Raw genomic sequence first — 12,212 nt, 5'->3', positions numbered from 1 at the left:
GCGCAGGGCCAGAGGGGCGCTCTGCAGCGGGCAGGGCAGGTGGGCGGCACCTGTGGACAGGAGAACCCCTCGCAGGGAGGAGCCGCTCTGTCCCCGGTGGGGGGGGGGGAGTGGCGGGCGGGGAGATGGGCAAACTCTCCTTCCTCCCTACCTGCACCTGCTGGGGCTGGAGCCCCAACGGTAACTAGACTGCGGGTCCTGGGGCCCGGTGTCTGCCACCTGCTGAGCAGGTGAGCCAGGCCCACTCTGCAGCCAGTCCCTCCCTCTTCGCACAAACACGGGGTGAGCTCTGTGCTCAGACCTGCACCCCCAGAGCCTCACCTCTGGCCACAGCAGGTCACCTGTTTCCCTCTTCCAAGGCCCCATTCCTGACCCCTGACATCATTTCCAAAAGTGAACGGTTTGCCCATAAGATCATGTCCCATGTCATAGATTCTGCTTTTGGAGGGAACTTAAAAGAGAGTTGGGTCTCGCCAATGTAGCTCCATGTTTGAGCATCGACCCAGGAACCAAGAGGTCACCGGTTCGATTCCTGGTCAGAGCACATGCCCAGGTTGTGGGCTTGATCCCCTGTAGAAGGTGTGCAGGAAGCAGCCAATCAATGGTATTTCTCTCTCATTGATGTTTCTATCCCTCTCCCTTCCTCTCTCTCTGTCTAAAAAAAAAAATCAATAAAAGCATATTTTTTTTAAAAAAGAGTTAGGCCCTAGCCGGTTTGGCTCAGTGGATAGAGCATCGGCCTGCGGACTGAAGGATCGTGGGTTCAGTTCCGGCCAAGGGCACATGCCAGGGTTTCGAGCTCCATCCCCAGTAGGGGGCGTGCAGGAGGCAGCTGCTCAATGATTCCCTCTCATCACTGATGTTTCTCTCTCTCTCCCTCTCCCTTCCTCTTTGAAACCAATAAAGATATATTAAAAAGAAAAAGGTTAGTACCAGAGTGGCTCTAGAAAGAGAACTTCAGGGCCGGAGTCTAAGATAGACCACGCCCTCTTCACTCCCCATGGTAAGAGCCTTGCTGCTGCTGCTGCTGCTGCGTGGGTTGGTGGTGGCCCGGCCTGGGACATGCTGACTCACAGGTGTGGGTGAGGATGCGCTTCCGGCGGAAGGCGACAGGTGGATTTATATGGGGGGGCTTAGTTGCATTGAAGCGCTGGTAATCGGGACTGTGGGGTGTCTGAGTTTTGTTAATGGCTTGAAAAGACTCAAAGAAAATAATGACGGCTAAGATTCACTATCAGTTTCCGTAGGGTTCTACAGGAGTCCATCTCCCGCAGGCTCGTCGATCGCTGAGTAATGTTGGGCTTGTTCTCCCTTCAGCCCCATTTAATCTCCTGTTTAACCTTTCAAGGGGTGTTTTATGTTACTTAAAACAGTGAATTATTACGTTTTCCATTCCTAGGAGATTTTTTGGGGGGAGGGGAGCTTTCAAGTTACTTGACCACACTTTATGGTATCTTGTTCCTTGCTCAGGTTTTTTCAGCTTTTTAAAAACTTTCTTTTTTTTTTTTTTAATATATTTTATTGATATTTTACAGAGAGGAAGGGAGAAGGATAGAGAGCTAGAAACATCGATGAGAGAGAAACATCGATCAGCTGCCTCCTGCACACCTCCTACTGGGGATGTGCCCACAACCAAGGTACATGCCCTTGACCGGAATCGAACCCGGGACCCTTTAGTCCACAGGCCAACGCTCTATCCACTGAGCCAAACCGGTTTCGGCAAAAACTTTATTTCTTTATCCCTAGCCCCTTTGGCTCAGTGGATAAAGCGGCAGCCGGCGGACCGAAGGGTCTCGGGTTCGATTCCGGTCAAGGGCACGTAGCTCCGTTGCAGGCTCTTCCCCGACTGAGGCCCTGGGCAGGGCTCGTGCAGGAGGCAACCAAGGTTGTGTGTCTCTCACATCGGCCTCTCTCTCCGCCTTTCCCTCTCTCTTCCACTCACTCTAAAAATCAATGGGAAAATCTCTTCAGGTGAGGATTAACAACAACAAACATCATTTCTTCCAACACCTAAAGCGTCATGACATCACAGCTCTGCTCATGCCCAGACTGCCTTTCTGGACGAGCTGTCCTGGCCCCGGCCCTCCACCGGCCCTGCTCCGAGGGGCGCTGTCCCTTGTGTTCTGTGCCTTTTCCGAGAGGGCGCTGCCTGTGTCCCCTCAGACGCCACCTGTGGGAGCTGTCGGGGCCTGGACTGAACTGGCGTTTCTCCGGGGGGGTGCCCGCCGGCCCGTTTATTCAATCGGTTTTCAGGTTGTTGCGTGGCGGTCAGAGCATGCCTCGTGGGGCTCCTCTGTTTAGAAAGCCAGCGGGGTGTCCGCTGCGGAGTTCCTATTCCACCGGAAAGCTGGGCTAGAGAAGCCCCTTTGGTGATGGCCCCAGACCGGCGGGAAGATGCAGCCTGTGGCCGCTTGAACTTCATCTCAGGCCTGTGCTGCCTGAGAGGCAGGGCCTTCAGGCCGGGCAGCGTCAGAGGGGGTCAGGGTACCCCAGCACAGGGAGAGGGAAAGCGTGGTATCCCCCTGCAGCCCAGCCCCCAGGTGCCCTGAAGTCTAGGCTTCTGCTGCCTGAGGCAGAGGGTGGGAGTTTCCTCAGGGGACCAATCCCAGGACTCCCGGCCTGGACCCACTGTCCCCGCCCCCAGCCTCCCCACCTCCCCGCTCCCACCCCCCAGACCCCCTCCCCCAGGCTCTCACCTTCGTGCACAGGTGCACTCTTCAAGGTGAAAAGGGCGCAGGTGGATGGCGAGCTATGCGCCGCCCCCGCCCCATCTAGGCCAGGAGGGCACCCAGGGCGGGTCCTGGGGGGCAGTGAGGTGTGAATGACCTTTTAGCAAGGTCCCCTGGGCGCTGCTCAGGGACAAGAGGGGCTGGGGGGAGGCAGAGCGAGGGGAAGGGGGGACCCCGGCTCAGGAGGGGGCCAGGCAGGAGTCACGTGAGACTCTTCCTCTATAGCTACCCCGGGTTACCCCTTTCTGGGGCCCTCCCCCTTTCTGGGGCCCTTCCCCCTTCTGGGACCCTCCCCCTTTCTGGGCCCTCCCTGCCTGGAGAGGGGCCCCAGCTGTGCAGCCAGTCAGGCCTGACCTTGAGCGAGGCCAGCCTGGCTTCCGGCCACCGGGCAGGATCCGGGAGGGTGGGGAAAGCGTGCAGTTCCCGGGGTGACGTGGGAGGATCGGGTTACCTTCTGGGCCGCAGACCAAGGGGCTCTTCTCGGGAGGGCGAGCCAGGGGCCTGGACCACGGAGGGCGGCTGCGCGTCCCGGAAACGGTGGGAGGAAGGCCGCGGGGCCTGGCAGCGCGGGGATCCAAGTCTGGGTTGAGGGGCGGGCGGGGACGTGGAGCCTCCGGGCCGGGGGCTGGCAGACACCGGAGAGGAGCGAGGGGCGGAGGCGCGGGGTGAGCCCCCAGCGCGGGGCGCAGATTGGGGCCTGGCGAAAAGGAAGACGCCCACCCGCCTGCCTGCGGGGACCCACCCCCGGGGTCCCCTTCCCCCGCGTCCCCTCCCCTGCTCTTGGTCCCTCCCCTCCGCCGCCTCCCCAGCCCCGCGCGCCATTCCTCGCCTCCCTCCGCCGCGCAGTGCGTGCGCCATGGCCGGCCTGGTGCCGCGACCCGCCAAGGGCTACCGGGTGGTGCTGCTGGGCAGCGCGGCCGTGGGCAAGACGGCGCTGGCCACGCAGTTCGCGTGCGGCCGCTTCCCCGAGCAGTGCGAGCCGTCGGTGGAAGACCTGTTCAGCAAGCTGATCGAGGTGAACGCGGCGCCCGCGCTGCTGGAGATCGTGGACACGGTGGGCGCCGAGCACCTGGTCACGCTCAAGGACCTGTACATCCGCAACAGCGACGGCTTCGTGGTGCTCTACAGCGTGTGCAGCGAGGCCTCCTTCGCGGCGGTGCGGCCGCTGCGGGAGCGCATGGGCCGCCTGCGGGGCGCCAGGGCCGTGCCGCTCGTGCTCGTGGGCACCAAGGCCGACCTGGACGCCGAGCGCCAGGTGCTGACCGCGCGGGGCCGCGCGCTGGCCCGCGAGTGGCGCTGCCCGTTCCTGGAGGTCACGGCCAAGAGCAAGCGGATGGTGGACCAGGTGTTCACGCAGGTGGTGCGCGAGATGGAGGCCCTGGCCCCGCCCGAGGCGGAGGCCCGCGCGGTACCCAGGAGCGCCCCGGAGACGTGGCCGTCGGAGAGATTCATCGGCTGATGCGCAGCAGCAGCAGCAGCAGCGCATCGTCAGTGCGCGCCCCTGTTCCCGACGGGGACCCCGGCATCCCCAGCGGCCTGCTGAGTCCCCCAGCCGCCAACTGGTGGCTCCTGCGCAGCAACTGAAGCCGAAGCCTGGGCCTCACCCCGCGCAGCGCTTCTGAAATCTTTGGCGAACACTTTGCAACTGTTCTCCTCCGATGGTGCTTTAAGAAACCAAAAATCTCATTTCCCCGTGTGCAGAGCGCGCCAGCCTTTCTTCACGTCGTGTTTGTTACAGGGGATTTTTTTTTTAAATCCACATCATCAGACATTGGAAATTAATTGGTCGAGGAACGTGAACTACAGTTTAGCTTTCGATTCAGTGAGGTTTGGTGGGCCCCCCTCATGCACCGCCTTGAGCTGCAGCAGTAAGATCCCCCTCCTCTCTCTGAATATAGCTACGACAGCCAGGGCGGCTGGAGAGGGATATTGTGACCCTGGGGTGGGGGTGGGGACGACCCAGCTGCCCCCACAAAGGGCTCAAAGCTGCCTTCTTCTCCAACAGAAGGAAAATAAAATGACTTGAGAAGCCGGTAGTTTTTACTGTTTGCCTTTCGAATACTTAAACCTGCACTTCGGGCCGTTTCCATACACTGTCTCTTTGCTTTTCTGTTATTTTCCAGGAAATGGTTGGTCACTGGAGGGAAGTGACCCCTCGTGACCCTGTGTGTTTTTGTGGTGACTCCCTCGTTGGGCCGAGCAGGACATTCTGTGTGTGACTAACGGGGAAACGTGCGGGTTCTCTGTCCAACCTCCGCCTCCGCCGCCAGCGGCTTCTCTGGCACCCGCTCAGAATGTCCTTCATCATTCTAAAACTGCGTCTTGGGTGTGCCTTGCTTGTGTTTGCTCCAGAGATACCCATTTCACCTCCCCCCCACACACACACACATTTTTCAGATTTCAAGACCCAGCCTCGCCGCGGGAGCATCTTCCTAAGAGCAATAAACAAGAAAGCCCCAGGCTGGCGGTGATCCGTGATGCTCAGCAGCGTGTTTGTTAAAGGGGGGGGGGGGCCTGTAAAGCGAGGCTGTACAGCACTCTGGGAGTTCTGTTTACTAGTCTCTTGCATGTGATGTTTGGCTGGAGAAAGGGTTTTATTTTAACATTGAAATTTATATCTGTTTTAGAAGCTAGGAATGCCTGACCGTTCGCCCCAGGAGAGGCTGGGCTGGGACATCCCCTGTCTTCCCCCCCCCCTCCCCACTTCTCCCAGGACATGGGGACATGGGATGGGGGAGTTAGGACCCAGCTAACCCAGTTCCCTCTCTAGTCCTCTGTCTCCTGGGTCACTCCTCCTGGCCATGGCCCCCCACACCCCGCTAGGCCATCATTTCTTATATACGTATATTTAATTAATTTCAGGGAGGAAGGGAGCGGGAAAGAGAGAAACATCGATGAGAGAGAATCATTGATTGGCTGCCTCCTACACACCCCCCATTGGGGATCGAGCCCTCAACCCGGGCATGTGCCCTTGACTGGAATCGAACCTGGGACCCTTCAGTCCACAGGCCAACGCTCTATCCACTGAGCCACACTGGCCAGGTCTGGACCATCGTTCTTTAGGGGACATTTTATACAGAGGGAGGAGAGGAAGCACCCTCGGGGCCTGAGCTCCTATGTCCGAAGCTGCCCCTTCCTCTTGGGGAGCAGACAGGACCGCCCGGACGGACGGTTGGGCTGCAGAGGAAGCAGCAGGGAGTGACCAGCGTCCACCCCCCGCACTGAGAGCGTGGCCCCAAGAACTGGAAGCTGGGTGACCCCTCCCCGGCCCCTGGCCCCAACACCCACCGCCTGCCCTGCCCTTCTGCCTGGCCCCCGCCTGCCAAGGCCTGCGGGAGGGCTTGCCTCCCTCTGGATACAGGCCAGGCCAGGGAACACTGTGCAGGAGCGGTCCTCCCGTTAGGCTCCCGGGTCCCCCGGGTCCCTCCCACTCAGGCCACGTTTCAGCTCAGAGCCCAGGGCTGCCCCTGGCCGGCCGGCAGCATGACGAGTGGCCGGGCCCACATGCTCCGCTGCTGTGACCTCAGGAGCATGTATGAAGCAGCCTTCTGAGTGTCACACACGCACATGCACACGCACACACTTACAAATACACATACAGTAAAAACCCACACGCCCATTTCTTTCTCTTCTCACCCTGCTGATGTCTCCTTCCCTACGTCACACACGGGTTCCTCGGGAGCCACCTGAGTCCTACATAACCCTGAAGTGAACTCGCAAGCAGCAGAGGCAACCGCTTGTCAGGGGGCACCCAGGGGAGGGCCCTGAGCCCCCCAGGGAAGGGCCCTGAGCCCCCCAGGTGAAGACACTGAGCCCCCCAGGGGCGGGCCTATGAAACACCCCCAGGGGAGGGCCCTGAGCCCCCCAGGGGAGGGCCTATGAACCCCCCCAGGGGAGGGCCTATGAACCCCCCCAGGGGAGGGCCTATGAACCCCCCCCAGGGGAGGGCCTATGAACCCCCCCCCAGGGGAGGGCCTATGAAACCCCCCAGGGGAGGGCCCTGAGCCCCAGGGGAGGGCCTATGAAACCCCCCAGGGGAGGGCCTATGAAACCCCCAGGGGAGGGCCTATGAAACCCCCCAGGGGAGGGCCTATGAAACCCCCCAGGGGAGGGCCTATGAAACCCCCCAGGGGAGGGCCTATGAAACCCCCCAGGTGAAGACACTGAGCCCCCCAGGGGAGGGCCTATGAAACCCCCCAGGGGAGGGCCTATGAAACCCCCCAGGGGAGGGCTTATGAAACCCCCCAGGGGAGGGCCTATGAACCCCCCCAGGGGAGGGCCTATGAAACCGGGCGGCTAACTCGTCAGCCGGCAGGTGGTTGGGACATCACCCTTGGCGCTGACACTGCGGTGGGCTCGTGGGCTCCGTGCCCGCTCAGCACAACCAGGAAATGGGCGCCGGGTTCCTGAGCGGCACGCTCACAGGGCCACAGGCCCAGGGCCGCGGTGGGGACGGTGTAAATGCCCTCCCCCCTCCCCTGTGGCGTGCTGCCCGCGTCGCCAGCTTTGAAAAGCACGGGCCGTCCTTTGCTTCGTGCCCTGGCAGCCCCTGTGGCGGGCAGCCTGAGACCCCGGGCCCGCCTCCTCCTGGCGTGGTTCCCTCCCCTGGGGGATGGCGACTCCGCTGAGAAATATAACATGCCAAGGTGAGGGCATGGCACCCCCCGGTGACACCGCAAAGCACCGATCCCTGAGTTGCCACCCTCTCAGCCTCTGTCCAGGCCCAGGTTCCGGGAAAAGCAAGCCGCCAGGCTGTGAGGTCAGGGCTGGCTCTGCCCTCCTCGTAGACTTCCGTCTCCTCCCCGTGTCTTCACATCTCCCCTCTGCATGTCTTTGTCCCAATCTCTTCTTAGAATACAGCCATCACCCTGGCCGGTGTTGCTCAGTGGATAGAGTCCTCCGTGCCCGAGGACTGAAGGGTCCTGGGTTCGATTCCAGTCAAGGGCATGTATCTGGATTGCAGGTTCGATCCCTGGTCCTGGTTGGTGCGTGCGGGAGGCAACTAATTGCTGTGTCTCTCTCACATCAATGTTCCTCTCTCTCTGTCTCTCCCCCTCCCTTCCACTCTCTGTAAAACTCAATGGAAAAATATCCTTGGGTGAGGAGGAAGGAAGGAAGGAAGGGAGGGAGGTAGGGAGGGTAGCAAGCAATCAGCCCGCCCAGCATGGCTCAGTGGTTGAGCATCTATGAACCATGAGATCAAGGTTTGATTCACCGTCAGGACACATGCCCAGGTTGTGGGCTCCATCCCCAGTAGGGGGTGTGCAGGAGGCAGCAGATCAATGATTCTCAGCATTGATGTTTCCATCTCTCTCCCCTTCTCCCTTCCTCTCTGAAATCAATAAGAATATGTTTAAAGAAAAAAAAGGAAGACAGCAGTCATACTGGATTAGGGCCCACCTTCTTGTCCATAGTTGAACTTGATCACCTCTCTAAAGGCCCCCCTCAAATACAGACACAGGGTTAGGTGATCAGACACAAAGGAGAACATCATATAGGATTCTGTTTGTATGAAGTTCAAAAACCAAGTCAATCTCTGGCCACAAGAAGGCCTGCCTGGGTGGGACACAAAGGAGCAAGGGGCTGGGGAACTGTCCCGTCTGGATCTGGTCCATCAGTTCTGCAGATGTAGGTTACCCTCAAGACTTGCGCACTCCCCGAATATCAGTTATATCTCAAGGCATTTGTTTACATTGCTCTGGTATTGAGATTCCATTAGATATATTTGCAAGAGCAATGTGGCTGTCTTATTTTAAAACTAGAGACCTGGTGCACGAAATTCGTGCACTGGGGGGGGGGTGTGTCCCTCAGCCCAGCCTGCACCCTCTCCAATCTGGGACCCCTTGGCGGATGTTCGACCCCTGTGGGATTGGGCCTAAACCGGCAGTTGGACATCCCTCTCACAATCTGGGACTGCTGGCTCCCAACCGCTCACCTGCCTACCTGCCTGATTGTCCCTAACCTCTTCTGCCTGCCAGCCTGATCACCCCCTAACCACTCTCCTGTCAGCCTGATTGACACCTAACTGCTTCCCTGCTGGCCCGATTGCTCCCAACTGCCCTCCCCTGCAGGCCTGGTCACCCCCAACTGCCCTCCCTTGCCAGCCCAGGCACCCCTAACTGCCCTCTCCTGCCAACCTGGTCGCCCCTAACTGCCCTGCCCTGCTGGCCTGGTTGCCCCTAACTGCCCTCCCCTGCCAGCCTGGTGGCCCCTAACTGTCCTCCCCTGCAGGCCTGGTCCCCCCCAACTGCCCTCCCTCCCCTACAGGCCCAGTCATCCCCAACTGCCCTCCCCTGCCGGCCTGGTTGCCCCTAACTGCCCTCCCCTGCTGGCCTGGTGGCCCCTAACTGCCCTCCCCTGCCAGCCTGGTCACCCCCAACTGCCCTCCCCTGCTGGCCCAGTCGCCCCTAACTGCCTTCCCCTGCTGGCCATCTTGTGGCGGCCATTTTGTGACCACGTGGAGGCGGTCAATTTGCATATTACCTCTTTATTATATTGGATGTCAATGTTGCCTTACCCGGTTTGGCTCAGTGGATAGAGTGTTGACCTGCAGACTAAAGGGTCCCAGGTTCAATTTTGGTCAGGGCACATGCCCAGGTTGCAGGCTCGATCCCCAGTGGGGGGCGTGCAGGATGCAGCTGATTGATGATTCTCTCTCATCACTGATGTTTCTATCTCTCTCTCCCTCTTCTTTCCTCTCTGAAATTAATAAAATATATATATACATATTTAAAAATGTCAACGTTAGCCCTGGCCAGAGTGGCTCAGCTGGTTGGCACATCGAACCATACACCAAAGTGTTGCTGCTTTGATTCCTGGTCATAGCACATGCCCAGGTTGGGAGTTCGAGCCCCAGTCCAGGCATGCAACAGATGGATGCTTCTCTCTCACATTGATGTTTCTCTCTCTCTCTCTCTCTTAAAAAAAATCAATAAAAACATATTTTGAAAATTAATAAAGGTCAGTGTTAAAATTCTGGCAATATCCCAGAAATTACGTATGCCCTTAGCGACAATTTAAACTTACATTTTTAAAGTTGTATGCGCACATAAGAAAGTGCGAGACGGTTCACAGATTTCAAGTTGCTCAGCGAGGGCTTCAGCAGGAAGTCCGCATCTCCTCCACGCGTTTCCCTGGCGGCTTCTTGAGGTCACGGGTGCTGAGTGGGTCCGAAGGCTCTGCAGGGACCTGGCTCCTAAGTCACCGGCTCCAAGAGGCAGGGGAGGGGAAGGGACGTGCCCAGGACAGAACATCCTCGTCCCCCCACTAGGGGGCAGAGCCGGCTCAGGGGAGGAGGAGCTGCTGGTTGTGGAGCCTTCCAGTGCAAGGTGTGCAGACAGGACCTGCAACCGCCCAGAGCCTGCAGCAAAGCCTAGGTGGCGGGGGTCCCAAAGACCTGCTCTCCAAGGCTCTGCTTGGGGAGGGGTCCCCCTCCCAAGAGCTTTCTCTATGGCCATGGTTTCTGTTGCCCCATAGTGTCCAGGACACTCACTGTGAGACTGTGTCCCCCCACCATCCTGCACAGTCTCCGGGACCACGGAGACCCCCCTGGAGGTGGCCACACCCATCATCCTTGGCGGTCCGGCCCCGAGGTTGGCACGCCTGTCCCAGGATGTGGGGAGCTTGTGGACTTTGGGGGACCCTGGGCTGCATCAGCACCAGAGCACACAGGGAGATCTGGACCTCAAAGCCTGATCCCCACAATCAGGTGATCAGGGGTCAGGGGTCAGGGGTGAGTGATGTGGACAGGGGGCACGGAATGTATGTCAGCAGAACAGCTTCTTTTATATATATACTGGAGGCCCGGTGCACGAAATTCATATACGGGGGGAAAGGGGTGAGTGTGTCCCTCAGCCCAGCCTGCACCCTCTCCAATCTGGGACATCCCTCTCACAATCCCGGACTGCTGGCTCCCAACCGCTCACCAGCCTGCCTGCCTGATTGCCCCTAACCGCTTCTGCCTGCCAGCCTGATCACCCCTAACCACTCCCCTGCCAGCCTGATGGACGCCTAACTGCTCCCCTGCCATCCCGGTCACCCCCAACTGCCCTCCCCTGCTGACCTGGTCACCCCTAACTGCCCTCCCCTGCAGGCCTGATTGCCCCCAACTGCCCTCCCTTGCAGACCTGGTCACTCCCTACTGCCCTCCCCTGCTGGCCTGATTGCCCACAACTGCTTCCCCTGCTGGCCATCTTGTGTCCACATGGGGGCAGCCATCTTTGACCACATGGGAGTGGCCATCTTTGTGTGTTGGAGTGATGGTCAATTTGCATATTACCTCTTTATTATATAGGATTAGAGGCCTGGTGCCATGCACCAGTGGGGTCCCTTGGCCTGGCCTGCAAGGATCGGGCCGAAACCGGCTCTCTGACATCTCCTGAGGGGTCCTGGATTGTGAGAGGGCACAGGCCAGGCCACGCACCAGGCCTCTAGTATGCATATAGGATCTTTGGCTAATCTCTTCCTGCCCTCTCCCTTCCCCCCTCCCCCCTCCCCCATTCCCTGTGAGATTCATCAGTCTATTCTAGGTTTCCATGCCTGCGGTTTCTGCTCCTGCATTGACCGTCTGCCCCCTGGTGGTCAGTGCGCATCATAGCTACGGGTCAGCTGGTAGCTTAGACTTTTATATATATTTATATAGAATAAATACTTTTTAAAATATATTTTTATTGATTTCAGAGAGGAAGGGAGAGGGATAGAGAGATAGAAACATTAATGCTGAGAGAGAATCATTGATCGGCTGCCTCCTGTATGCCCCTTACTGGGGACTGAGCCCAAAACCTGGGCATGTGCCCTTGACTGGAATCAAACCTGGGACCCTTCCGTCCGCAGGCTGGTGCTCTATCCACTGAGCCAAATCGGGCAGGTCAGGACAGCTTCTCGTTAAAGCTAGTCTCAAGTCCACAGGCAGCTCACCCTGAGGAAGGATCTGGAACAATCCTTGGATTGCTTTGGAAGAATAAGAGTTCCCCTTTCTCCTGTTCTTCCAAATCCCACCCCCAAGTGGTGGGGCCTGGGTAACTGGGGAACACAGGGCGGGATGGGCAGATGCTGCGGGGAGCTGAGGCAGAGCCCCTTGCTGGGCTGGGGAGGACCAAGGACACAGAAGGTGGAGGTCAAGGTGACAAGACGGCCTGGGGACAGTTCCTACCCTTGAAGCTTCTGGCTCTGCCACCCCTGAGAAATGGGAGCCCCTCTGCTGGCCAAGCCCAACCCTGTGATCCCCGTGACTGCTTCCTGGGCAAACGCCCACGTGGATGCGTGGCTGCCCCCGCATGGACTCCTCCTCTGGGTGGCTCTGCCCAAACCAAGACCAGCTGCTCATAGCCGGACAAGACCAGGCAGTGAGGGCGATGGGATTTCCTGCCTGTCCTGGGGTCCACAGCACCCCCCTCCTCTTCTGGCTCTGCCCTGCAAAGCTCCAGGCTAGGCTCCGGCTTTTTGGGGACGGAAGAGGCGTCCTGTCCTCCCCTCCCCTCGCCC

At 59.0% G+C, this 12,212-nt stretch overlaps 1 protein-coding gene across 1 annotated transcript; it reads left to right on the top strand.

The window, feature by feature from the left end:
- The first annotated feature begins 3,341 nt into the window (after positions 1-3,341).
- On the top strand, positions 3,342-5,193 carry LOC308251043 (ras-related protein Rap-2c-like). Its single transcript, XM_080674034.1, has one exon. It carries the CDS (start codon positions 3,586-3,588, stop codon positions 4,186-4,188), a length of 603 nt encoding a protein of 200 aa, XP_080530160.1. The 5' UTR covers positions 3,342-3,585; the 3' UTR covers positions 4,189-5,193.
- Positions 5,194-12,212: the final 7,019 nt, after the last annotated feature.

The sequence above is a fragment of the Plecotus auritus genome (genome assembly GCF_963455305.1).
Source record: "Plecotus auritus genome assembly, chromosome: 1".
Lineage (NCBI taxonomy): Eukaryota > Metazoa > Chordata > Mammalia > Chiroptera > Vespertilionidae > Plecotus > Plecotus auritus.
Note: the sequence above shows the minus strand (reverse complement) of the source record. Positions and strands in the feature narration are given on the sequence as shown.